The sequence below is a fragment of the Aquarana catesbeiana genome, linkage group LG05, assembly GCF_042186555.1.
Source record: "Aquarana catesbeiana isolate 2022-GZ linkage group LG05, ASM4218655v1, whole genome shotgun sequence".
Taxonomy (NCBI): domain Eukaryota; kingdom Metazoa; phylum Chordata; class Amphibia; order Anura; family Ranidae; genus Aquarana; species Aquarana catesbeiana.
This window is the reverse complement of record NC_133328.1, coordinates 86,570,811-86,597,091: the sequence shown is the minus strand read 5'-3', so window position 1 is coordinate 86,597,091 and position 26,281 is coordinate 86,570,811. Positions and strand designations below refer to the sequence as shown.

The window sequence follows — 26,281 nt, the reverse complement described above, 5'->3', positions numbered from 1 at the left end:
GTGACTCCCACCACCAATGTGCCTGTGCGCTCACCTTAGACTTTGGACCTGTTTAAAATCGGGTCAAACGCACATTCCTCTCTGGGGATTAATGTAGCCTCCACTCAGGTGACATCACTGATGATATTCCTCCTTAGTCTCTCAACAGTGGTGATATGTGAAACGTTAGGGAAAAATAGGCGTATGGCTCCTTTAAGAACTTGGGCTGGTTCTTGTCTCTACTTGTGTGTCTGGCCATGAGGAGGTTTATTACAGAGAATATTAGACAAACAAATGTTTGTGACCTGTGCACATCTCTGCACCTCCAGCATGAGCAATGTGGCTGTGTGCCTTCGCCGTAATAATCTTTGAGGTTTGGCGTCAATCCTGAGCTCTTCTGTGTAATGGAAATTTAAAGTGAAAAAAATAAATAAAAATAGTACATCTGGTCCACTGTGACCATGGCTGGTCCATGTGCTTCTATGCCCTGCTTGAAGACCAGGCAGATATCATCTTGCCTTGTTCTTGTGAGAAATCTGCTAATGGCCACCTTTAGCCAAGAAGACAGTTAAAAGAAGTAGTGTTTATATGCAAGGTGCAATAACCTATCATTTCCAAGCAGATTTAAAGGATAACTGTCCCCCCCCCCCCTAAAATAACCTTAAAATGTGGACAGGTAAGTGGTGCAGTTGATGAGGTTGCTGGTAGCAGGGAAGGGGGGGAATTTTCAGTTTTACTTTAAGTTTTCCATAGTCAGATTAGTTATACTAAGCCTTTTTTTAAACCTGGGCACTTTGACCTGAGCATATGATGAAGAAATGCATAAGAAGAGTTTGCCTACAGTGAAAATCACTTGCCAAATCTGTCATTAGATCCAAAACATAAAAACACAGCTATGCTATATGCAAATCTCATCCTTTCATAAAAAAATCCCAAGGTTGTCTCTTTCCGCTCCCACCTGCTGCGCCTGCCTATTGGTTTTTTAATGTGATGACCTGCTACCTATCATATGTTACCTATCATGATGCTTGGAGAAGGGTCAGGTCTAGCTTGACATTCCCAGGAAAGGTGAGATTTATATACAAATTCTGCTGTTTTTATCTCTTAATCTCTGAATCTACTCATTGTGATGACATACATGTTTAATGGAAAGTAGCCTATGCAATTTTTTATTGGATGCTCAGTTTGTGACATTGTTTTGTTTTACCATCATATTCAAATGCTTGGGCTAGCCTTTGATCTCTTATCCGGGAGAGTGGTTTCAACTTAGAATATGTTGGTGAAATCTGTTAACTTATTGTTACTTGTTAATACATTTTTGACACCATTCTAATTCTCAATTTTAGGTTACCCAACTGTATGTACCATCAGCTAGGCATGTATGGAGATATCGGAGAATGGGGAGGATAGGACCCTTACAGTCTACATTAGATGGTAACTAAATCTTCTAGACTGCCTATAAAATTAATTTTAAATTGGCATTTATTCGGGATGTTTTTTTAGGGCTTTGTGGAAATTGTGAAAAGTGGAGCTGTTGCATCCAATCAGCTTGCAGCTATCGCTATTTCGAGTTGGAAACAAGAAAACATGTCTGCTTTACTACTAATGATATTTTCCATATCTTCAGCTTTTGTACATAAGACCCATTGTTTGTTAAATGCTGTGATATAGTTTGGTAACCCAATTAAAAGTTTAGGTTAAAGATAAACTGTCAGAGATTTTCAATATAAAAAAAACAAAAGACTTGCTTAATACTAGACACCTTTGTCAGCAGGTGTTACTAACTCACTAGGAGCCTTAAGCCGGGTACACACTAACCGTTTTTTTTTTTCTCCTGCAAGAAAAAATCTGACAGCTCTGGTCGGAGCCACTGTACTAACCTTGCAAGGTTAGTTCAGCAATCTCACCTGCTGAGCTGTTGTGTTCTGACAGGGGGACGGCCCCCCACCAGAACACTCCGATCAGCGCTCTCTGCCATTGGCTGTGAGCACTGATCGGGAGTTGGTCAGCTGCTGGTTTTCCAGCATGCACGTCCAACAGAAGCCAGACTGACATACACACGGGCCAAATTTCAGCCTTTTTTTTTTTTTTTTCTGGACCGACATTCGGCCCCTGTACACCCGGCTTTACTGCAGTAAGAAACCCTGCCAACTGCCTTTTTTACTGCCCAGTGAGAGTGTTCCAGTCACTATTAAGGTGCTTTCACTGGCCATGGAAGTGGCAATTGAGGGACATCTTATTTATTTCTCGTACATCACAAGACACACAGCCATAGTATTAACTATATGGGTATATAGGCACCTTCAGGTGATGGACACTGGCACACCCAATATAGGAAGTTCACTCTCTATATAACCCTTCCTCCTACCAGGAGTTACCCCAGTTTTTTCGCCTGTGAAGATGTGCTCTGAAGAACTCCGCTGGAGGGGTCCTTGCTGGATTTAAACAGCCTCCACAGACCGGATCCATCCAAAGTGTCACTGAGGCCAAAGTGGATGGTACCCGGGCCTCGTATAGGAAGAACGAGGTTTTGCTTGTAACGCCTCTCTTTGCAGGGCTGGACCCCAGGACCCAGGGCTTTGGTCATGCTCACATTACCTAAAGTTTTTCCTGGCAAGGTGCTATACAGGTCCAAGGGAGTGGAACCCCGATAAAAAGGGGAACCGGTCCTTGAAGGTTTGCTAACACAGCCCTCTGTGATGGGTGAAGTTTGGATCTGTCTGTCATCAACAGTATCCTACGGTAAGGATAAGGTAAGGGAAGAAGCCTAGGAACTGTAAAAAGTCCTTTATCTTCCTTGGGAAAAATGTTGTCATGCCTTAAATCTCCACTAGAGGGAGTAAATGCACATACCTTAATTTGTTGTCTTCACTTCAGCTCAGTGTCAGTTTGTGTGTGGATTCAGCAGCAGCTTGTCACAGCGGGGATTCCTCATTGAGGTAAGAGATCTGCCATCCACATTTCTCCCCCCTGGAGGGACCAGAAGGGTAAGGGAATTCAACAGTTGTTGCTGCTCCCCTTGTATATCCGCCCCACCCGCGCGGGGGGTGCTGAGGTCCCCTTTTTTTGCTCTAAAGAGTTTCTCCTGCTTGGCGTCATGTTGGGCTCTGCCTCTCCTCCCCTCCTCGTGATGGGACTGCAAGTCCTGAAGGCCGCATGCGCGGTATCATTTTAAAATTCAAACGAAGGGGGCGGGGCCTAGGCGCGACGCCGTGTGGAACGTAGCACGGCGCTAGCGCGGGCTGGAGACATTGTACAAGAGCAGTCTCTCCTCAGCTGGATAGCGAGGAGAGCAAGCTGGCTGATCACTCAGGACACAGGAGCGGTGGGGCACATAAGGGCTGCAGATAGGCATTCCCAATAGAGGAAAGGACATTTTTTTCCTAGCGCTAGGCTGAACTTTTTTCAGTGGCATTATATTGTCAGACTATTTGTTCAGCGATTAGTGAATTTAAATAGTACCTCTGCTTTGTGCTTAGGACTATGCCTGCTAAAAAGAACATCACTAAAATCTCAAAAATTTCACCTCCAGGCGCTGGGAACTTCAGTCTGCCACCACACGTTATCTTCTCCTGAAATACCAGAAGTGGCAAGCCAGGATGAGTCATTGGAACCAATTGGTGGTGCAGCTGCTTCTCACATCTCAGCCCTTGTATACGTGACTGAAGATGCCTTTTCCTCCGCCGTGTTGGGGCTAGAGGGACGATTAGCGGCTTTAATCGCATCCTCCATCCAAAGGGATAGGAAGCGTGATAGATCCCCCACCCCCACCTTAGAACCTTTACCAGGGGAACAGTGGGTAGAGGATGAGGTGTTGCCCTCAGGCGTTCAGGCAAGACAAACTGGTTACTCCTCTGCGGAGGAAACAACGGTGGATGAACGCTTTCAGCCTTGCAATCTGAGAAATAGCTGGTACAGTCTCTTACGGAAATGGTTCGTTCCACTTTTAAGCTACCCCTAACGGAGTGAGATGAAAGTTGGAATGTACCAGCAGTTGACGCTGCTATTTCCAGTGTGAATAAAAGTCTAACTTGTCCAGTAGACAATGCACAAATGCTTAAGGATCCAACAGATAAAAGGTTGGAATTCCTTCTTTTTCTTTGGCAGGTGCAGTTACTCAGCCTGCAGTCGCTGCAATAGGCATCTATCAACCCCTAAAGGACCGGTTTAGACAGGCCCTTAAGGAGGTTCCCGTACAGCAAGCCTGGGATTTGGCCGAACTACCAAGATCATTATGTTTTGCCATAGATACCATTAAAGATTCTATTCACCAGGCATCCCGCCTTGCACTTGTGCTAGTACACATGCGTAGGATCCTGTGGTTAAAAAATTGGTCAGCCGAGGCACCATGCAAAAGGTTCCTGACTGGTTTTCCTTTTTATGGGGATCGGCTATTTGCGGATGATTTGGACAAATACATCCAAAAGATTTCAAGTGGAAAAATTACTCTTTTGCTAGTCAAGAGAAGAAATAAACGCCCTTCATTTAAGCGGCTCTTTCTCCTGCGCCAGGGGTATTCGCCTCTAGGCAGTAGCGACGGCCTCCGCCATCAGTCTAGAGGAAAGCCTCAGGGTCAGGCCCAGGCACAAAAGAAATCCTGGGGGCGGAAACCTGCAAAACAATTCTAAAGCCTCATTATGAAGGGGCGTCCCCGTTCGCTAGGGTGGGGGGAAGACTTCTGCAGTTCTCAGAAGTCTGGCAAGAGGAAATTCAGGACAGATGGGTCATCTCCACGGTAACTCTAGGGTACAAATTGGAATTTCGGGAGTTTCCACCATCTCGTTTTCTGAGGTCAAACGTTCACAAAGATCGAGGGAAAAGGCAATCTCTGTTTTGAGAACTAGACCGATTACTGGCTCAGGGCGTGATCATACAAAATCCCTACAGAAGAGCAAGGTTTGGGGTTTTATTCAAACCTCTTTACGGTACCAAAACCGAATGGAGATGTCCGACCCATTCTAGATCTAAAGAATCTAAATCAGTTCCTGAAGATCTGCTCTTTTCACATGGAGTCGATCAGGATGGTGGTTTCTATCCTACAAGGAGGAGAACTTCTGCCGTCTTATCGACATCAGGGATGCATATCTGCATGTCCCTATATTTCCCGCTCACCAAAGGTTTCTGCAGTTCGAGGTAGAACAGCATCATTTTCAGTTTGTAGCCTTGCCCTTCGGGCTAGCTACAGCACCCCGGGTGTTTACAAAGGTTCTTGCTCCACCTCTAGCCAGGTTAAGGGCACAGGGCATAACAGTCTTGGCGTACCTAGACGATCTATTGCTAATAGACCAGTCGGTGGCCCGTTTGGAGCAAAGCGTGCGCATTACAAACAAATACCTGGAAAATCTGGGTTGGATTCTCAACCTAGAGAAATCCTCCTTAAAACCGCAAAAAAAGGCTGGAGTACTTGGGTCTGATCATAGACACAGCCCAAAAAAAGGTGTTCTTGCCTCAAGATCAACGCCATAAGAGAGCTGGTGCAGATGGTCAGGACAAAAAGAGATCCCTCCATTCGCCTTTGCATGAGGTTGTTAGGAAAGATGGTGGCTTCATTCAAAGCCGTTCCCTATGCCCAGTTTCATTCCAGACTGTTGCAAAACAGTATCCTGTCTGCTTGAAACAAAATGGTTCAAGCTTTAGACTTGCCAATACGGCTGTCCCCAAGGGTGTCCCGGAGCATCAGTTAGCGATTGGTAACCCATAATCTGCTGAAAGGAAAATCCTTCAGACCAATTATCTGGAAGGTGGTAATGACAGATGCCAGCCTTTCAGGTTGGGGAGGGAGCAGTGCTAGAAAAGACAACTGTCCAGGGACAAGGACAGAAAGGACCTTGCCCATCAACATCCTAGTGATTCGGGCAGCAGGTCTGACTCTGAAGCCCTGAACATTCAGGTTACGGGGTTGTCCTGTCAGGATCCAATCTGACACTGCCACAGCTGTGGCTTACATCAAGCACCAAGGGGGCACCAAGAGTCTCGCAGCACAGAGGGAGGTGAACCATATCCTAACTTGGGCAGAAAGGAATGTTCTTTGCCTATCAGCAGTTTTAATTCCGGGAGTAGAGAATTGGCAGGCGGACTTCTTGAGCCATCAGCAGTTGCTCCCGGGGGAATAGTCCCTTCATCCCAACATTTTTCAGGCTGTTTGCCAAAAATGGGGAACTCCAGACGTAGATCTTCTGGCGTCCAGATTCAACATGAAGTTGGTCAGCTTTGTGTCCAGGACAAGGGCTTTACTTGCATGTGGAACAGATGCGCTGGTGACCCCGTGGGATCAGTTTTCACTGATTTATGCATTCCCCCCATTCAGTTGCTGCCATGACTTCTTTGCAGGATCAACCTGGAAAGAAAGCCGGTAATTCTTGTAGCCTCAGCATGGCCCAGAAGGTCCTGGTATGCTGAAATCGTAAAGATGGCGGTGGGGGATCCAGGGTCCCTTCCACTATGGCCAGACCTATTCTCACATGGGCCGATATTCCATCCTACATTACAAACTCTAAATTTAACAGCTTGGATATTGAAACCCACATTCTAAAGAAACGTGGGCTTTGCGGGTCAGTTTTCTCTACCTTAGTTAAGGCAAGGAAGCCAGCCTGCAGAAACATATATTATAGAGTCTGGAGGGCTTATGTTTCCTGGTGTGAATCCAAGGGTTGGCACAACATAGGCAAAATTCTTGCCTTTTTACAATTAGGGGTAGAGATGAAGCTGGCCTTGAGTACTATTAAGGGCCAAGTCTCAGATTTATCGGTCTTATTTCAAAGGCCGCTTGCTTGGCATTATTTGGTCCGGGTTTTTATGCAAGGGGTGATGTGGCTTAATCCGCCAGTAAGATCTCCTTTAAACCCTTGGGACTTGAACTTAGTTTTGTCAGTGTTACAAAAAACAGCCTTTTAAACCGATACAGCATATTCCCTTAGTCCTTCTGACAAGGAAGTTAGTGTTCTTGGTTGCTATATTCTCAACAAGGAGGGTTTCGGAATTGGCTGCTCTTTCTTGTAAAGAGACATATTTGATTGTTCACGAGGACATGGTTGTGTTGCGTCCTCCAAGTTTTCTGCCTAAAGTGGTCTCAGGTTTTCACCTGAACCAAGATATTGTCCCGCCATCATTTTTTCCAAAACCATGCTTTAGGGAAGAGAAGTCACTACATTGTTTTGATGTGGTGAGAGCAGTCAAAGTCTATTTAAAGAGGACTGCTCAGATCCGGAAGACTGATGTATTTTTTGTGTTGCCAGAAGGTCATAGGAAAGGACAGGAAGTGTCGAAATCCACTGTCGCTAAGTGGATTCGGCAAGTTATAATCCAGGCTTATGGTTTAAAAGGTAAGACACCACCTTTTTCAAGTCAAAGCGCACTCTACCAGAGCAGTTAGTGCTTCTTGGGCAGTGCATCACCAGGCCTCCATGGCTCAGATCTGTAAGGCTGCAACTTGGTCTTCAGAGCATACATTCACCAGGTTTTATCAGGTGGATGTAAGAAGGCATGAGGATATCGCCTTTGGGTGCAGTGTGCTGCAGGCAGCAGTATAGGTCCCCAAGTCTGGGGGTGCCCTACGTGTTATGTCTCCCTCCCCTCAAATAGCATTGCTATAGAACGTCCCATATAGTTAATACTATGGCTCTGTGTCCCGTGATGTACAATAAAGAAAATAGGATTTTTATAACAGCTTACCTGTAAAATCCTTTTCTTGGAGTACATCACGGGACACAGAGGTCCCTCCCCTCTTTTGGGGATTTGTGTATATTGCTTTGTTACAAAACTGAGGTACTCCTGGTAGGAGGAGGGGTTATATAGGGAGTGAATAAAAGAAAAATAGCGGCGCGCTAATACGTGAAGATTTTGATGAATGGACAAAATTTTGGTACCAAATTTGAAATTGTGATTAGAATTTTGCTGCAGCTGTCACTAATGTGCTCCCAGAAATGACAATATGAATATGAAAATGAAAATGTGACAGTGCTGCAATGATACAATGTATACTATACCAAAAAAAAATAAATAAAAAAAACTTCCAGTGATAATGCAATATTTAAAAATAAAGTGATGCAATATGATAATAAAAGTCCAATAATCAGTAATGGGAAATCATCCACAGTGATAATTTTTCTAAAAAAACTTTATCCTAAGTGTTACCACCACCGCATGCAATGGCCGCTCACCCGCTTTAAGCGACCCCGAGGGGTCAAATACGCCTTTGCACTTAGTGCCAATACATCCTTCAAGGAATCCTCTGTAATCTTTAATCAGCTCAAACGACACGATCAATGGCCAACATAAGTCTCATCCACTGTGCTGCTTTCACATTTAAGTAATGTGGAAATACATATGAAAAGACAAGAAAAAGTGCCTCCTATAGTGCAGTATCCGAGGGATTAGATGATCAAAAATTCCCCACCCCAGCTAGCAATAAACTCACATTTAATACAACCATTAAAAGCATAGGAAATACAAATATGAACAATCTCACTCAGAGTCGATCAGTCCACCGCCAGGCTTCACCTCTACTAGTTTCGCCACCTCCCACGTGGCTTCATCTGGAGGAGATGCCAAGCGGCTGTGGCGGGACCAATATATAGTGTACAATATGAATAAACAGTGATTACCTTAGTTGTGAACAGCTGTGGTGTTCAAAAACGCACGCACATGCACAGTAGCGCTACCTCGTGTCAGTAGGACACGATGTAAACAAACAGCGCACCGTTAAGACACACTTCCAGTTACAAAAACGGAAGTCGCTGCTTTGTGACCACTTCCGGTCATGGACTGGATAAAACCTAATGGGCTTCAAAAAAATGTCCGAAAGTGAGGACATAATATCATATAGAGGTGGAACCCTCAATGGAATGAACATTACACCATACATCTTAGGAGCAATGAGCAATTATATAGGGAGGTGCTTGCAAGGTGCTCGCTGTACTAACTATGCAATGTTAGTACAGCGATCTCTCCGCTTTGCTATTGTGTTCTGATGGGGAACGCTCCCCCGCCTCCCCCCCCCCCCCCCCAGCCAGAACACACTCGTCGCCCCTCACAGCCATTGACTGCCAGCGCTGATTAGATGCCGATTGGCTGCTGTTTTTCCAGCATGCTCATTTGACAGAAACCAAACATTAAACAGAATGTTGCACACACTGGTCGAATGTTCAGCAGTTTCTGTTAAATCGGCTGATTAAGAATCCTATGTGTACCACCCTTAACTCCAGTGTCTGTTTCAATTTCTTTTTTTGAAAGTTCCCTGCAGAAGATAAAATTAAAAAAAAAAAAAAAAAAATCCCTCGCTGCAGTACTCGCCTCCTTTTAAAGGGGTTGATTCAAGGGGTGGGGGTACTTGTTTTAGAGGGGCACACAGAGGAGGGTTTTCTGGGTAAAAAGGTGACAGAAGGTATCTTGTGGTACCTGTTGTTAGGCAAGATTTTTTTTTTTTTTTAATATGGATGAAAGGTTGGATTTAAAGAAAAAAAAAAATAAGAGTTTGGTTTAGTGTAATTAGCCATTTAAGCTAATTAAGCTAAGCTGTGTGTATGAACAGCTGGCTATATTTACCAGTAATTCTTCATTCTCCTACATTGGGCTTTTAATGCTGCATGTATTGACATCATCTGATCATCATTCTCCCCATATATTGAAATCTTGAAGGTGAAATGTAGATCAACGTGACTAATTGACCAAGTTAATTGAGTTCCGGCTTTCTAATTGAGCCTTACCTTTGCTGCACATGCAGTTCTGCCTTTCACACACTTTAACCCCTTTGCTGTCAACAGCATTTTAGACAAAACAGTGAAAATGTAAGAATACAATATTATTGGAGAGGGAACAAATATGATAGGATCACCTAGCAGTCATAACATACATGGAGAAAATAAGATTGTGACAGTGGGTTGTAAGGACATTCGTTTGTTGGGTTAACAAACCATTTCCATTTTTCATTGTGTTCTGTTTAAGGGGAGCTCTGCCATTGTGTACTAAGTACAGTATTTTCTTGTCTTGGAACTAAAAATAAAACTGCCAAAGGTCTGATTGTTTTAAATGAATAATGCACCATCTTGTGTAAATGGGTTTCATAAAAGGTTGATAGATCTCACCCCAATCATCCACGTCTTGCCCAGAAGTTTGAACTGCAGTTTTTTGTTTGTGCTGTCTTTTTTGTTTGATAAACTCAACTTAAATGGGACCTGTACTGTGGAAGCTGTGCCCAGAAAAGCCAAGTAGCCAAGTAGAGGGCACAGTACTAGTCAACAGTAGAGTTGGGCGAACGGTTCAGGCTGAGCAAAAGCTGAGCAAAAGTTCGGCCTGAACATCGCCTGTTTGCTCATTCGGCGAACACCCGAATTTGCAGTGCGTTCGAAGGGTGTTTGCCCCTGCCGAATGCCCTGCAATGCACTGCATGCTGCACAATGCATTCTAAGCCCTGATTGAGCAAAGCTTTGCCCAATCAGGGTGCAGTGAATAGCTGGTTGTTGAGGAGCAGGCCAGGAAGCCGGCCACCGCGTCCTTAACAACCAATGAGTCGTCAGCTGTCAATGGACTTCCCCGCCGACAATAAAAAAGTGATAATAATAACCCCCCCCCTCATCATGACGTCACCGACTGATGCATGTCATGGGGACACACACCAGGTGATATATCCAGGTGGCCCCGCTCTTACCTATATAAGAACTGTCAAACGGCAAGCCAGGCATTCGGTGGTTTGCCTTAGTTGATGGCGGAGCTTTTTTTTCTTTCCTTTTTCAGGGTCCGTCAGGCCTCGTGGTTGGCGATGGATTTACATTGGGGGACACTTTTTTCATTTTTAATAAAGGAATTGTCAAAAACTGCCTCCTGTTTATTTATTTTTACACTTTTTTTTTTACCCCATAATCATTCACATGGGGGGGGGGGGAAATCTGGGGACCCCCTTGTTGAAGGGGGCTTCCAGATACAGAAGTAAATAGTTTGTTTGGTCCAATGAACTCTTTAAAATTCTCTAAAATCTGGAGATCAGCTTTAAAGTACACTTGTCCTTACATTAAATTTGATTCAGCTCAATACTTAAATTTAACGTATATGACTGAATAGAAGGCTCCAAGAAATTAAAAAGCGTCCAAGTTTGCTAGAACCCCAAAAAACTTGGGGCTCTGTACTGGGAAATGGCTTGAAAGGTCAATCTCTGGCCTCCTTCCTCCTGTACCCCATACCCTAATTTTGGTCATCCTGAGGGACCAATAATAGGATGTTTGTACTCGCTGTAAAATCCTTTTCTTGAAGTACATTGAGGGACACAGCTTAATGATACATATGCAATCTGAGTTTTTACTGCCACCTACAGGAAAACTGGACACTAGAGACGCAAGACTGAAGGTCAATCCCTTTAAGGCTGTTACCCCTCCTGCCTCACACCTGCCAAGGCATAGCAAGCAGTCCAAAGAGAGGACAATAAAGCCAGATACACATTAGCCACAAATTATCCGGTTTAACTTTTGGTCCAGTGACTGGCTTTTATCAAAGGGATACGTGGAAAAACCAGCATCTGGTCAGCTCTTGCAGCCAATACCTGCAAGCGCTAATCTGTGCATTCTGGTGGTGGGAGAATTCAGAATTCAATAGAACAGTGGTGGAGGTTGCCACACCAACATCACTTGTGTTGTTATGGCGATCTGCCAGACTAGGAATAATAACTGTCCGTGTGTATCCAGCTTATGATACCAGAGGTGAGAACTGTGACTTTGAGTGAACCCCAATAAAAAGATTTTACACTAAGTACACAAGTCCTACCTTTGATTTGTCTATTAAGGGACACAGTTTGATAATTGGGCAACCTAGTTATGTCCAACAAAAGTCCAAACTGAGGGATGGGCACACAAACACAGGTGAGCTGGCCCGACAAGAGAAAACCATGGCAAAAAGGAAACCATGAGCAATAAATGGCCACTTGCAGATCCTTTTGACCAAAACTACCTCTTGCTAGGGCATATACTTTGATCATGTAGAACTTGGAGAACGAAAGACTAGGTGGCAGTGGCAGAGATCTGAGTCTTAGAGGCCTGATTTAGAAAAACCCAAGAAGTAATAACTGCTCCAGTGGATTGGGCTTTATCAGGAAAAAGAGGCCCTTTATCTCAACTTGCAGAGCAACCTATCAAATCCACTTAGAAAGTGTGGATCTGGAAGTATAAGAGTCATTTTAGGACCTTCTGACAATAACAACTAAATAGATTTAAGTGGGGGTCTTAAAATAGAGACAATACTAGATTTAGATTGCACGATTGAAGTGGAGGCCCAACAGAATTTGCAACATCCGCAAACAGTTGTATGAAAGTATGAATCTGTGAATTATAAGCAAGGGGATCATAAAAAGGAATTTACGGGGCAGATACCCGAACCTGGGTGTGCTAAGGGCCAAATGTTGTTCTTATCCTAATTGAAGAAAAGAAAGAACACGTCCCACTGAAAAGCCACATGAAGAAAACCCACAGAGGCTCACACCAATGATCAGAAGACTTCCACGATTGATAATAAAATGTTCAAGAACCAGGCCAGCAAAGCCATCAATTGGAAAACCATTGTGGCAGTGGCCACAGCATGTTAGAAAAAAGATTAAATGGGTCAGCGTACCATACTCTGAGGCCAAACTGGAACTATAAAAATGAATAGCATGCTTTCACTTCGGATCTATCATAGTCAAAGTTGCAGTGGAGGAAAGACATAATTGGGGCATGCTGATCCCATAGTATTACCAGGATATCTGCTGCGTTTGTCAATGGGACCTGTGGCCTGGAGACAAATATGACCCGCTTTTTGTTGAATCAAGAGGCTTGCAGACTACATTTGGCATCCCCAAATGCGGATATATGGCCTTAAATATCTGCTATTCCAAGCCCCCCCCCCCTCAGATCCAGGTGGTTTCTGTTGGGAAAAACTGCTCACGAGTTCTACATCTGGGGAGGGAGCACCATAAGGATCACTGGAATAGGATATTCATCCAAGACAGGTTAGACTTTACCCCTGTCGCCTCCTGGTGCCTTCCTCCTGATGAGCAAAAGTAACCACAGCTGTGGAATTGTCTTAAACCCAGATCGAATGACCAGTCAGAAGGAAAGATCCAATGACAGATGAGGTGCTTGCAACTCCAAGACGTTGATTGAAAGCATTGATTCTTTCTGAGACCAACAACCGTGACAGATTTTTCAGAACACCACCCCAATCCAGAAGGCTGGCATCCAAAATGAAAATCTTCCAATATCAGGGAGAAAAAAATGCTCTTTGAAAACTCTAGGAATAGAAACCACCATGACAGAGACCTACATCTTGGTTTTAGAACATAGCCAGATCATCTTATGTCATGCTGTAAGGATGTTCGGTTGCAAAGATCTGCAGTTGTGCAAGTGGAACCACTTGGAAGGTGATTATGAACAATTCCATACTTGCTGGTATTTCTGCAAGGAAGACTGATGTCAGGATTAAGATTGCATAACTGCAGTTTTGTAAATTGCTCCTGGGGCAGGTAGACCTTGATTAGAAAGGTATCCAGCAAAATATCCAAGAGGATGTACAAAGGTGTATGTTTTAAGTCTGCGATGATATTAATGCCTCCATTTTGGATATTGATGCTGTAACATGTTTGCATAAAAAAAAATTTTAAAAAGCCTTTTGGTTGGAGAAACGAAACTGACAACCCCCTGGGACAGCAAGATCTGAAAGATTTAAGGCTACTTTCACACTGGGGCGGGCGGGCGACGGCGGTAAAGCGTCGCTGTTTTTATTGGCGCTATTCGACTGCTAAGCGGGGTGCTTTTAACCCCGCTAGCGGCCAAAAAAGGGTTAAAAAATCTATAGAATGCATTTAAAAAGCATAGAATGCAAAAGGTGAAAAGCCCTAAGACTTTACAACTCCTTTAAGCCAGAGCGCCCTAGGGGTTTGAACAGAGGAAAGGGTTACCTGACACAGGACAGTATGAACCCCCCCCCCCCCTTCCAAAATTTGGAAAGTAGACACCCCAAGGTGATCTAATTTTTTGCCATAATTTTTTGGGATATGAAACATGCTAGTAAGGTGGTAAATCACGCAACTTGATTCTGTTTTTAATTACTATTTTTGATATACCTGTGAAAAACTTTGTTCAGGAGATTCTCTTCCAGTCACCCCTGCTGGCGAAACTCCTGTTATTTTTCATTCACAGACCTGTCTCAGAGTATGTTCAGGGGCGATTGTATGTCTAATTTGTGCTTGCTTATATTGATGTATCAATTTTGATTGTGTTGTGTATATATTTTCATAAAGAATTAAAAAAAAAAAAATGTAATAGTACACTAGATACAGAGCATCAATAATGTACAGGTTATACACAGAACAAGGAAGAAGTAAAGAGGCATGTACAACTCGCATACAGTGGGAGGATGGAGATGAGAGGGTTAATGTGCAGAATAAGGGAAGTTAAGGCGTTAATATACAGGTCACATAAAGACAGGCTGGAGATGGCCATGACAGCGATCGCAAGTTACAGAGCCGCATTGATCGGCTCTGTGATCCCAGCTGTCTGATGACAACTCAGATTACAGCCTATAAAGAGGAAGTAAACCCTGATGGGTTTTACTTCCTCTTTATTTCCTTGAAAAGGTATAGCATAATGGGCTACTATGCATCGCATAGTAGCCCATTATGTGTCACTTACCTGAAACCGAAGCCTGCGATGTCACCGCTGTCCCCACTAGCAGCGAGCGTCCATCTTCACCCCTCCTCCTTCCGGTGCCCCGAACTCCGACTCTGTGACTGGCCGGAGTCGCATGACGTCACTCCCGCGCATGCGTGTGGGAGCCTTCAGTCACGGCATGACCCCCTTTAGATCTGCTCTTTCTAAAGTGCCCATGCGCCGTAGACATTGGCACACAGCTTTATTGTAAATATCTCCTAAACCATGGAGGTTTAGGAGATATTTCTAGCACCTACAGGTAAGCCTTAATATAGTCTTACCTGTAGGTAAAAGTGGTTGTACAGGGTGTACAACCACTTTAATGGGAACATTGGCCATTAGTGATTTCCGCAGTGCCATTTTTGTAAACCACAGAAATAAATTCCCATTCTTCACAATTTTACGACTTATGGTGGTTGATAAGCGGTTAAGTAGCAATACCAGACATGTAGGTTCAGTACCAAATAGAGGAAACCCTAAGACAGCAGACGCCTTCTAGGTACTTGCACAACAATGAGGTTTCAGAGACAGGGCAGGAATACTGTCTCAGTTTTTGACCCAATAGTTTCTTAAGGTATCCCCAGACATACATGCCTGATTGGAATGTGGAGTCCTGTGATCTGGAACACTGTCAGATAGTCGCTGCCAACAAAAGGACCCTTGCAGAAATAAACCAGTTTACTGAAAGAACTGGAATATGTGTGCTTCTTTGCTGACTTGAGAAATGTCCAAGAATTCAGAGTGAACACCAGTATCCTAAATGCACTAAGAAACCCTACGCTCGTTTGCTGACTGGAGAGACTTTATTTCATTATTTAACCTGAATCTACCAGCAGCAGTTGATAGAAGAAAAATATCCAGAACAAACCGAAAACAGCAGAGCTGAAGAAAACCTGTCCACACTCCTAAGGACACTAAGCAAAACCAAGCAGGCAGGAGGGGTTATAGACTTAAAGTGAAAGGCCTTCCGTTTTTAAATCTGTTTCTTCTGTTGGTGGCAGTGTAACCCTGTAGGTATGCTTAACTATTAATAAGCTGTGTCCCCCAAAGGATGATAGCAAAAGAAGGATTCGTAGAGGCACGCAGAAGCCATATTTGCCTTGCAGAAGCATGCTGGGTTTATAGGGTGTGCTCTATAAGTGCATGCTGGCACTTCTGTGGTCTTGATTTTTTGTCATGCAAGCAGGTTAATTATATTAATGTAGGGAAAGGTGTATTTTAAATGAAGGTACTTTATTAATTTACAGTTTACAGTACAGTACAGTTTTACAGTACTTTATTTAATTTACAGTTTAGGCTCACTTTAAAGTCATAGCTGCAGTTAACAGTGGATCTATAAAATGCAGATAAAACCTTCCTTTCTCTTGTTTTATATAACTGGTGATGTTTTCCTATGTTTCAGTGGGCATGGAGCCAGCACCCCTTTCTGTATCTGAGGAGAGACAATTAGCAATACTTACTGAACTTCCATTTGTAGTACCTTTTGAGGAAAGAGTAAAGGTAAGACCCTTTCGATCAGAAGAGATCATGTAAGTGGCTGCCAGCGGATCTTAGGTCAGTTGGCACTTTTAACAAATCTGGGGAAGCAGGTTTTTTTATGTTAGGTCTGCTTCAACCTGTGTTATGTATCTATGCCTTTTGTTGGCTTGAGAAATAGTAGAGCTAAATAATAAAAAATGGATGCAGACTAATTCAAGGTTTGAATAATGACCCTGGAGTTATCGGGTCCACTTTTGCTCCGTTTTTTTTTTTTTTTTTTTTAAATAACAAACGTGTTATACTTACCTCCACTGTGCAGCTCATTTTGCACAGAGTGGCCCCGAACCTGGTCTTCTGGGGTCCCTCGGCGGCTGTCTCGGCTCCCCCCCGCAAGGACTCAACACCTTCATGCGAGCTCCTCCCGTGATACAGCCGGCGGCCATAGCCGCTCACTGTATCACTCGGCCCCGCCCCCCGGCACGCCGAGTCATTGGATGTGATTGACAGCAGCGCGAGCCAATGGCTGCGCTGCTTTCAATCCATCCACTGTAACCAATCAACGGCCAGGCTGAGCAGCTAAGAGGATGTCGGGGGCGAGAGCGGGACTTTCGAGGGGTCAGGTAAGTAAAACGGGGGGGGGGGGGCTGGGGGGGCCGGTATTGTCGGATGTTTTTTCTATGCATTAAGGTGAAAAAACTTTTACCTTTACAATCCCTTTAAATCATGCCAGTGGGTCGTGTTTAACATATTTAGTGAATTTACCATTACTACACTGAACAGCACATAAAGTTCTTTTTTCAAAACCTTTAGATAAAAATAAAGTGGGATTAACTGTTTTTTACATTCTATAACAGGGGTAGGCAACCATTTGAGCACAGTGTGCTGAAAAATGTTTTCAAAGAAATTGAGTGTGCCGATTTTATAACAAAATTTTTTTTACTTCGCACTCTCAATCGTGAAAAGGATTTTTTATAAAGTAAATGCTAGTGTAAACTACTTGAGTAATAGTGACTACGGTAATTAACATCCTGCACTCTCATGCCTTAGATCAGCCCTAGTTCCTGCACCTTCACACCTCAGATCACTATACCCCCTTCAAATCTGCCTCACCTCTGTACCCCCTGCTCATCTGTCCCACCACTGTAACCCCCTGCACATATGCCCCACCACTGTACCACCATGCTCTTCTGTCCCACCAATGTAACCCACCTGCTCACCTGCCCCGACAATATAACCCCCTTCTCATCTGGCCCATCACTGAACCCCCCTTGCTCCTCGGTCCTAACACTTTAACCTCCTTCTCCTCTGGCACAACACTGAACCCCCCCCTGCTCATCTGCCCCATCATTGTATCCCACTTGCTCTTCTGTCCCAAAGCTGAACCCCCTTCTCATCTCTTCCTACCACTGTACCCCCTGCACATCTGCCCCACCGTCGTATCCTCCTGCTCTTTTGTTCTTTTGTCCCACCGCTAAATCCCCCCTGCTCATCTCCCCCACTGCTATACCCTCCTACTCATCTGCTCCACTGCTGTACCCTCTTCTCATCCATGATATGCACAATATGCAGAGTGGTGAAAGGAAGCAGAGATGAGACACATCTACCTGTCCTGGCACACTCATCCCCGCTGATCCACCTTTTGCATCCAGCCCACGTGCTTGTATGTGATGTCACATACAAGAATCTGGAATGGATGCGCAATGATGAGCTCAGGTCAGGGACATTTTCTGAAAGCAGTGGGCCTTTATGCAAGATCGAGCCCCCGCAGCTGAGAAAAAGTGCGTTGCCGAGCGCTGAATACTGGCTGTGGCTTAAAAGGACAGAGTGTAGGGGTTCGGTATTAAGTGGTGCAAAGGTCAGGTGTAAGTGACGTAGAGTTCAGAGGTTGGGAGTAGGTGATGTGGAGGTTGGTAGTAGTAGATGATGCAGAGGTGAGGGGTCAGTAGTAAGTGATAGATTTTTTTTTTTTTTTTTCAACAAAGTTCCCAGAAGCTCAACAGTAATTCCACAAACTGTCACCTGATTGTGGTTTTCTCAATCACTGTGAAATCCCTTCTTTCTGAGATCGGTAGTGGCAACCAAGCGAGTCGTCTTCCTCCAGCTGGTGGGCGGGGCTAGCAGGACTGTGATTTTCTTTGGCAGTGGCCAATCCCAGTCATTCTCCTCCTGGAAACAGGGACCGCCCCCTAGCAGAACTGTACCCAATCTCTTCCCCATCACAAGAGCTGACGATCGCAGCTACAACAAAGTTAGATGACCAATCAATGTTTCCCATTGTTTACAATGTGTGAGGGCACAGTGCCTCCCCCTCAGTGCAGGTGGCATGGTGAAGTGTGAGATTGGAATGCATTAGCGTCTCACTGACACTTCCCTGCTGCACTGCTCTGCTGTTTGGGAGGGAGTCGTGTGACAGCAAAAGAGGCTTTGTGTGCCCAGTCCCGGGGTTGCCTACCCCTGTTCTATAATATAATTGTGCAAAGTGATTGAGTCTGCCATAAAACATATGTAGTTTATTGTAAACTTAACCTACCCATTACTGGTCCAAGCAGTTCTACCAGTATCAAGAATCACTTGTAATAAATTGCCAGTTCCTGATCTCTTACGGTAAATAATAAATGCTTCTAGAGTGCTTGGGGAGATATCTTCCTGTCAATAGCTACCCTTTTATCAGTCTCTATCGTCTACTGTGGAATCAGAAATGCAAGTGTGCCATGACACCCCCATGTCCTCCTGGAAAGAATTTTTTAACTTTGAATGTTTTCTAGATCTTCCAAAGGTTGATCTATGCGGACAAGCAAGAAGTACAAGGCGATGGACCATTTCTGGATGGAATCAATGTCACCATTAGAAGAAATTATATATATGAGGATGCTTATGACAAACTTTCACCGGAAAATGGTTAGTGTCCATTTTCACATAAAAATCACTATTTTGTTAGTTTTCCTATATGCAGGCACAAAAATCTATTGCTTACATGAAATAATGCGTGTTTGAATTAGCACTGGCCCAAAATGTAACTGAGTATACACATCTAGGCATTTTGATTTCTGATTGGTTAATAAGCTATAAGTAACGCTTTGTGTGTTGCTCCTAGCTTTATTTTACCTTGAAAGTGAACCTTTATTTTAAACTTGAGCCTTTAAATTTCCGCTTCCTTTGAAAACTACTGGTGTGTTATTTTCTGCAAGTTCTAAAGCAGTTATTTATAGGTAAAACTTGTGAATGTCTAATAGAATGACAGATGTGTAATTGGAAATTTAACAGTGTTGCGCTGCCATATGTGTATAATACACTACTCAAACGTGTATAAATGTTGTATAAACCCATAATTATAACATTATAAACAAATATAATCATGTGGTGTAAAGAATATCGTGCACAAGATAAGAAAAAGTGCTATTCACATAAAAATTGAGTCCCAAAAAGGTCCATTAGGTAGTGATCCAAACAGTGCCAGGTGGCTCTTATTTCAGCTTCAGTGAATTAGATTTTTATTTGACCACAACAGGCTGAGAATGAATTCCCCAACTATGTCCAGAGACTGACTACGAAATCTCTTCTTGATTTCATTGACTTTTGGCTGAGTTTTTTGCTGCTTGAAGAGCTTGTTGCCTTGCTTTTTACATTTTTTTTTTGTAAATGGCTGCTTGTAGGTTGAAAGATTTCCAACATTTTGGACAGTCACTGCAAATTATAGTGGGCACCTCTCATACTAGTGGTTACTATCACACTGTCATTAAAGTGCAACTTCACTCTCTGTCAACATTAACTATTTTTATAGTCGTTGTAAACCCTATTGTTTTCTAAAATAAAAAAAGGTTCATACTTACCTGCTTAGTGCAGTGGTAACTCAGAGTGGCCCGAACCCCCTCTTCTGGGGTCCCCCACCGGCACTCTCTGTTTCTCCTCTTCTGCAAGTGCCCCCATAACTAGCCGCTTGTTATAGGGGTACAAGTGTGTCCATGCTCCTGAGCCAGGCTGTGTGTTTTCATAGACACTCAGCTTGGCCCCGCCTCCGCTCTCTCTCACGGGTTCTGACTGACAGCAGCAGAAGCCAATGGCTTCCGTCAGAGCCTCCAGTGAGATCAGAAAGAGAAGAGGTAAATGTTTAAGGGGGGGGGGGGGCTAGGCGGAGCAGCTATTGAAAAGTTTTTTACCTCAATGCAGAGAAAGTATTCTCTGACGCTGCCAGCACAGTTATAGAACCTGGTACTTCTCTTGTTACAGGGTGTTCTTCAGTGGAGCATTCTTTGGCTCTATCAGGTCCCTGAGGACAGGGCAAAGGATTTTTTTTTTTTTTATCTCTAGAGACCTTAGATTAGACCGGACCACTGGTCCCAATGACCATATCTGACTCCGTCTTTTTTTGCGGCAGTGCAATCTCCTGTTGGCACCTCATAGTTACTGGAGGTTGTGTTGGACCTTATTATTGCAGTGTATACTGCCCTGCATTCGGAGGAGGAGCCTGCTGTTTCCAGTCTTAGTCTTTTAGAGCTCCTACTGCTGCAAAGTCTTTCTCCTTGCACCCACTATTCAAGGTATTCCTCCACACAGACTGGAAGCACCCTGAGGGGTCTGGGCCCCACCTGAGAGTGTGCTGGAAGTTGTCTTACAGTGGTTTAACCAGTGTGCCACTTTAAATCGGTTGTAAAGGCAGAAGTATTGCATTCTGTGTTCTAAATCTTCTGCATGCAGCCCCCCCCCCCCCCCCCCCAATACATTCCGAAGCCAGTTCTCATTCCATTGATTTGCACAAGAGCTAAGTCTCTCACGCTCTCTCGCTCCTCATTTACTCAGATACAACAGCAGGAGCCATCGGCTCCCGCTGCTGTCAATCAAAGCTAGTGACAAGGGAGCTGGAGCGAGGCCAAGCCCCGATCTCTGTTTTTTTTTATGGACATGCAGGGCTCGGGAGCGAGCATGCACGAGTGCCCCTAGAGCAGGGGTCTCAAACTGGCGGCCCTCCAGCTGTTGTGAAACTACAAGTCCCATGAGGCATTGCAATGCTGACAGTTACAGGCATGTCTCCCACAGGCAGTGGTATGATGGGACTTGTAGTTCCGCAACACCTGAAGGGCCACCAGTTTGAGACCCCTGCTCTAGAGCAAGTGACTTGCTATGGGGGCACTCGGTGGGGAAGGAGGAGCCAGGAGTACTGGCGGAAACCCAAGAAGAGGAGGATTGGGGCTGTTATTTTAATGTAAAAAAAAAACGTAAGCTTTACAAACACATTAATAAGAACACCGTAAAGGAACCCCATAAGTCTCTTAAAAGGCATGTTCATACTGACAGATAGTTAGAATTCCTCCTCCAATCTCTGTTTGAACTGGCTGTTCTCACCCTCTGTCCTGTGTTGAAAGTGACCATAATTTATCAGACCTTGCCGAAGTGGATTAATTCTCTCCAAAGTTCTCTTTTCACCCAGGGTGGACCTCTGTATGTCTATACAGATATGCATGGCACTGTTGAGATGCAGATAACATATCCAAAGAGCATCCGAATAGTTTGGTCTCAGAAGAACGTTGCATCTTGGACCCTGTGCTGGACACTGTAATCAGTAATGTCACAGGAAGCCTGAGCATGCTCTAGCCCCAATGTAGGAGGTCTGATGAGAGGTTGCTTTAATCTCTGGGCAATTTCATTAACTCAAGTACCTCAAGCCTCAGAAATACTATCCAGAGGAGGAGAGAGAGAAGTATTTTTCTACTTCTGACTCTATTGGACACCACTTAGGTGTCCGAGTGCCTTCAGCTCCAGGAAAGAGTGCAAGTCCCCACTGCAACAGGGAAAATTGTCTGACCCCTGTGCTGGATAATGCTAAGAGTACCAATTTCACTCTAATGGTCCTTCTAAAGGACATTACCTTGAAGACTGACTCTCCTCAACTGTGAGCAGATGCACTGAGAGGACTGGCTTCTGCACCTCAGACCCATTGAGGCCAGTGGAGATCGCTGCTTAAAGACCCTGTGCCTCCTTGGATTGTGAGCAGGCAGAACATCCTTTTTCCTGCTGCAGGTGCTCTCTGCTGATAAATGAGAAGGTTTGGTGGACTTTTAGGGACTTTTTCACCAGCCGAATGGCCCTACCTCCTTTGCTGCTCAGCAGCCTCCTGGGGAAGGTCCTTCAGATTCCTCCCCATATCCTGCCCTTAATCAGGTAAATGCTGTTAGCATTTTGGCTGAGAAAATTGAGTACTGTCCGTGATACTTTTTTTATTTGCACTAACATACAATTTTTGAGGACAAGCTTTCGGGGTATGTCCCCTTCTTCAAGGTCCAAGCAGTACTGATTCACAAATTTTTAAGCAGAATGTTAAAGAAGAAGAAAAAAAAAAAAGAGAAAACCAAACACATACAAATCAATGGTAATAAAGATAGCAGCAGAGTGTTAGTGCAAATAAAAAATAAATATGTTAGTGCAAATAAAAAAAGTATCACGGACAGTACTCAATTTTCTCTGTCACAATTGCACTAATACGGCTACAATCAAATCAAGCATTTTGGCTAAAATTCATGCCCCTTTATCCATGGCTGTTTATGCTTGCAGGTTCCCCTATCTAGCGGAAGGCCTAACCTTATCCATTTAGATTCAGCCATGGGTCCTTCAGGCAGCTCCTGAGGTGAAGACTGTCCCCAGTCCTTCTAGTGAGGATAGTTAATGTTTTTTTATTGGGTTGCCCACCTCTCAGTTGGACTGCTTTTGGATGTCCCGAATGTATCTGAAGTCATGTGTCGCTCAGTGGGTGAGAAAGAGAAAATATGATTTCCGTACTTGCTGTAAAATCCATTTCTTGGAGTCCATTGTGGGACAAAGGTCCCATCTGTGTTTTTCTATGGCCTTAGTACTGCTAAGGAAAGCTAAGGAATGCTGGACAGAAAAGGGGTTATAGTGGGGGCTGGCTTACGATTTGCCATTGTTTTTTCTGTAGGTAAAAGTAAAACACCACTGCTTATTTTACTGCAAGTACAAAAACCCATTTTTTTTAGTTTAGATTTGCTTTAAGGTACCTCTTTTATAGTAGAATAATTGGCCAGGCTGGATGTTTTTAAAAGATCAAATCTTTTGGCTTTTTCAATTATATTTAACAAAATGAAAAAGATTAGAACTAGGAGGGCTCTTTGATATTAAACAGGAAGTATGCACAGGGCAGCTCTGAATTTCTGTTGATCTACAGTTTTTTTTTTTTTTATTGCACCTATTGAACACATCTAGCAAAACACATTCAGTTGTATATTTACCAGACCAAACGGGAACAAATATGAGAAGATCATTGATGGGGTTTACATGCAATTAAAAAAAAAGAATTATGCCGGTTTATTAGTATTATACAATCAACATGTGTAGGCTATTTTTTATGAAATTTGCTGTATCTCTGCAGAACCTGATCTCAAGAAGAGAATCCGTGTCCATCTACTCAACGCACATGGCCTAGATGAAGCTGGGATCGATGGTGGTGGAATATTTAGAGAATTTTTAAATGAGTTACTTAAATCTGGTTTTAATCCTAATCAGGGATTCTTCAAAACTACTAATGAGGGCTTGCTGTACCCCAACCCTGCTGCACAGACGCTAGTGGGGGACTCCTTTGCCAGGCACTATTATTTTCTGGGCCGGATGCTGGGCAAGGTAAGAAGTATTCTTTACTCCTTAGAAATTTTTGGTGACTTAAAGAATCTGATTATCCTGCTTTCTGCTTGTTGTATGCATTTTATCTTTTCATCTCCTCTTTTTTGGAAGAACATTTCATTAAACGCTTAGGCCCCTAAGCACAAGCTCAGCAGGTAATCTGTCCACTGATCCCCGCCGAGCAGGCGGATGGCTGGTCCCTGTTCGCTCCGCTTATGCAGAGTAGACACAGCCTGCTCTCCTCTATGGGCAGTCAGATGTAAACAGACTGTATGGTCTGTTTACACCCAACTGCCATCCGATCCGCCAGATGGATGGGGAGCAGATCCTAGAGGAGACTGTAGAGTATGATCGGTCTGCCTGAAAAACTGACAGGCGGACCCAATCGGTCCACTAGTTTGAAAGGGGCCTAAAGTTGTTATTTGGAACTTCTGTATGTACAAGCTTCAGAGTATGTTTGTGTGGCGACTCTAGGAATAATCCTTTGTACTTTAACATAATGTTTTCTATCTTTACGCTGAATGTCAGAGAGATTATTTATGGGACTGCCAACATCCTTAAAACATAGAAAGACATGCAGCAGGGGCCGCCCCCTTGGACTTTTAAGGCAGAAATGGGAGTAGTAAAGTAGGTAAAAGGCAGCACAGTGCCACTTTTATTGAGTACACAATATATTATACATTTTATAAACCAGAACAGTAACGTTAAAATATACAGGGGTATACCAATGAACCAGTTAATACATAAATGTATATCTCAAACTCAAGGCTAATAATCCAGGCACTGCCAGAGTCAAGCTGAGGTCAGTCCATGAAGATTTGTAGCATACATCCCGACATGTTTCAGAAATTTATTGGTATATGTTTTTTTCTTCATCAAGGGAGTTTTACATTTGCGTGACTACCTTTATCTGCAACATAGATATAGTTACATATTTGTACTATAATGCATAAGAATCAAATAGTTTTACATAGTGAACTGTATGGTATTTAAGCTTAGCGGTACTTGCATACAGGGTTCATTGAAGGACATGGGGAAATAATAAAAACAATTATAAAGATTCCAGGTTGGCTGAGAGAGTCCCCCTGGACAGCATGGGTGGGATAGGCATGCAACCCCAGGTCGGCCACTGATTCACATCCACAAAAGATACCCTGATGGCTACATCAGCAAAGAAGTGATACTGTCTAAAGGGCCATAGAAAAACAAGAGAGAATCAATCAATGTTTTAAAGTTGATACACAGGCATAGCAAGTGTGCCCGTGGCAGCAAAGCGGAGGCATATATTGCCTATTAGTATGTTATCTTTCAGTACACCGGTGGAAGCACAAACATCAGAGCGGCTGTACTCGAACCGAGACATGCCAGCTGTGAGTGAGTGCTGTTTTATGAGGAGTCACCTGATGAGGGAGCCAATCCTCACAGGGGGTGGTGCTGGTTGTCCGGCCTCATTAGCTGTATAGGGAATAGCTCAGGGCAGACTCAGAGTGTCTCCCTGCAGGGGCGTGATGACGTCCCGCGCTGGTGTGTCACCAGCGAAAAAAAAGTCTCCGTCTGTGTCATAGACACAGTGGGGACAGATAGGAGCTCCTCCCTGCACATACGGCCCATATAGAGACAGTGGGAACCTTGTCATCCATTAGCCATGCGCAGGTGGAGCCTACCCGCTGGGTGGTGTGAGAAGTAAGGAGGCCCAGGGAATACACTGTGTGCCACCTAGTGGACCAAACGGAAAATGTCAGCCAACGTGTTTACAATGCAAAACCATCAAAATCACAGAAAACAAACCAAAGCCAAAATAAAAAAAAATCAATGAATAAATAAAAAAATAATAAATGATAAATAATAAATTTGTCAAAAGGGGGCACCTGCATAACCAATGAGTCTATGAAACAATGGTGTGAAAGATATAGCATGAAGCAAGGAAGTTGAGATGTTGTTAGAGCTGGGCCTTTGGAGGAGGAGCTATTGGTTTAATTCACAGCCCCCTGAGACAAAGCCTGGAAGAAAGGATTTAAAGTTAAATGCCTCATTTAGGGCAGGTGGTGAGGTGGCCTGTAAATTAAATATTCATCTCAACCGACATTTGAGGAGACGCTTGTTAAAATCGCCACCTCTGGAGTTGAAATGTATACGGTCAAGTGCCAAAAAGCATACCTTAGGGATAGATTATGCTGGGAGTCCTACAATTTACATAATGTTTAGGACGAAAAGTGCGTCCATTGGGCAAATCAATATGTTTACGCCTATCCATGTATTGGCAATAGCCACATCCACCACATGCAAAGGTTCCCAGGGTTTTACATATGTCCCCTTTTGATGGATTTATATTCACTAGTTACCAACTTGTCACCCACAGAGGGAGCCCTCATATAGACGACCGCTGGCAGGTCAGAAACAAATGGGGCAAGCAGTGAATCTGTAGTTAATAAGTGCCAGTACTTGTTCAAGATACGCCTAACTTGTTTGTGCTGTGTTGAGTAAGTGGTGATAATTCTAGTTGTATCGTCATTCGAGGGTTGTTTGTGCAT

The 26,281-nt window shown here is 43.8% G+C and overlaps 1 protein-coding gene across 1 annotated transcript in view; it reads left to right on the top strand.

Moving 5' to 3' along the window:
- UBE3C (ubiquitin protein ligase E3C) overlaps positions 1-26,281 on the top strand; it is a 190,566-nt gene that overhangs the window by 109,830 nt on the left and 54,455 nt on the right. The window contains exons 16-19 of the mRNA XM_073629937.1: positions 1,326-1,413; positions 16,048-16,145; positions 18,890-19,022; positions 23,503-23,750. Coding sequence (XP_073486038.1) covers positions 1,326-1,413; positions 16,048-16,145; positions 18,890-19,022; positions 23,503-23,750 — 567 coding nt within the window. The remainder of the gene's footprint in view (positions 1-1,325; positions 1,414-16,047; positions 16,146-18,889; positions 19,023-23,502; positions 23,751-26,281) is intronic.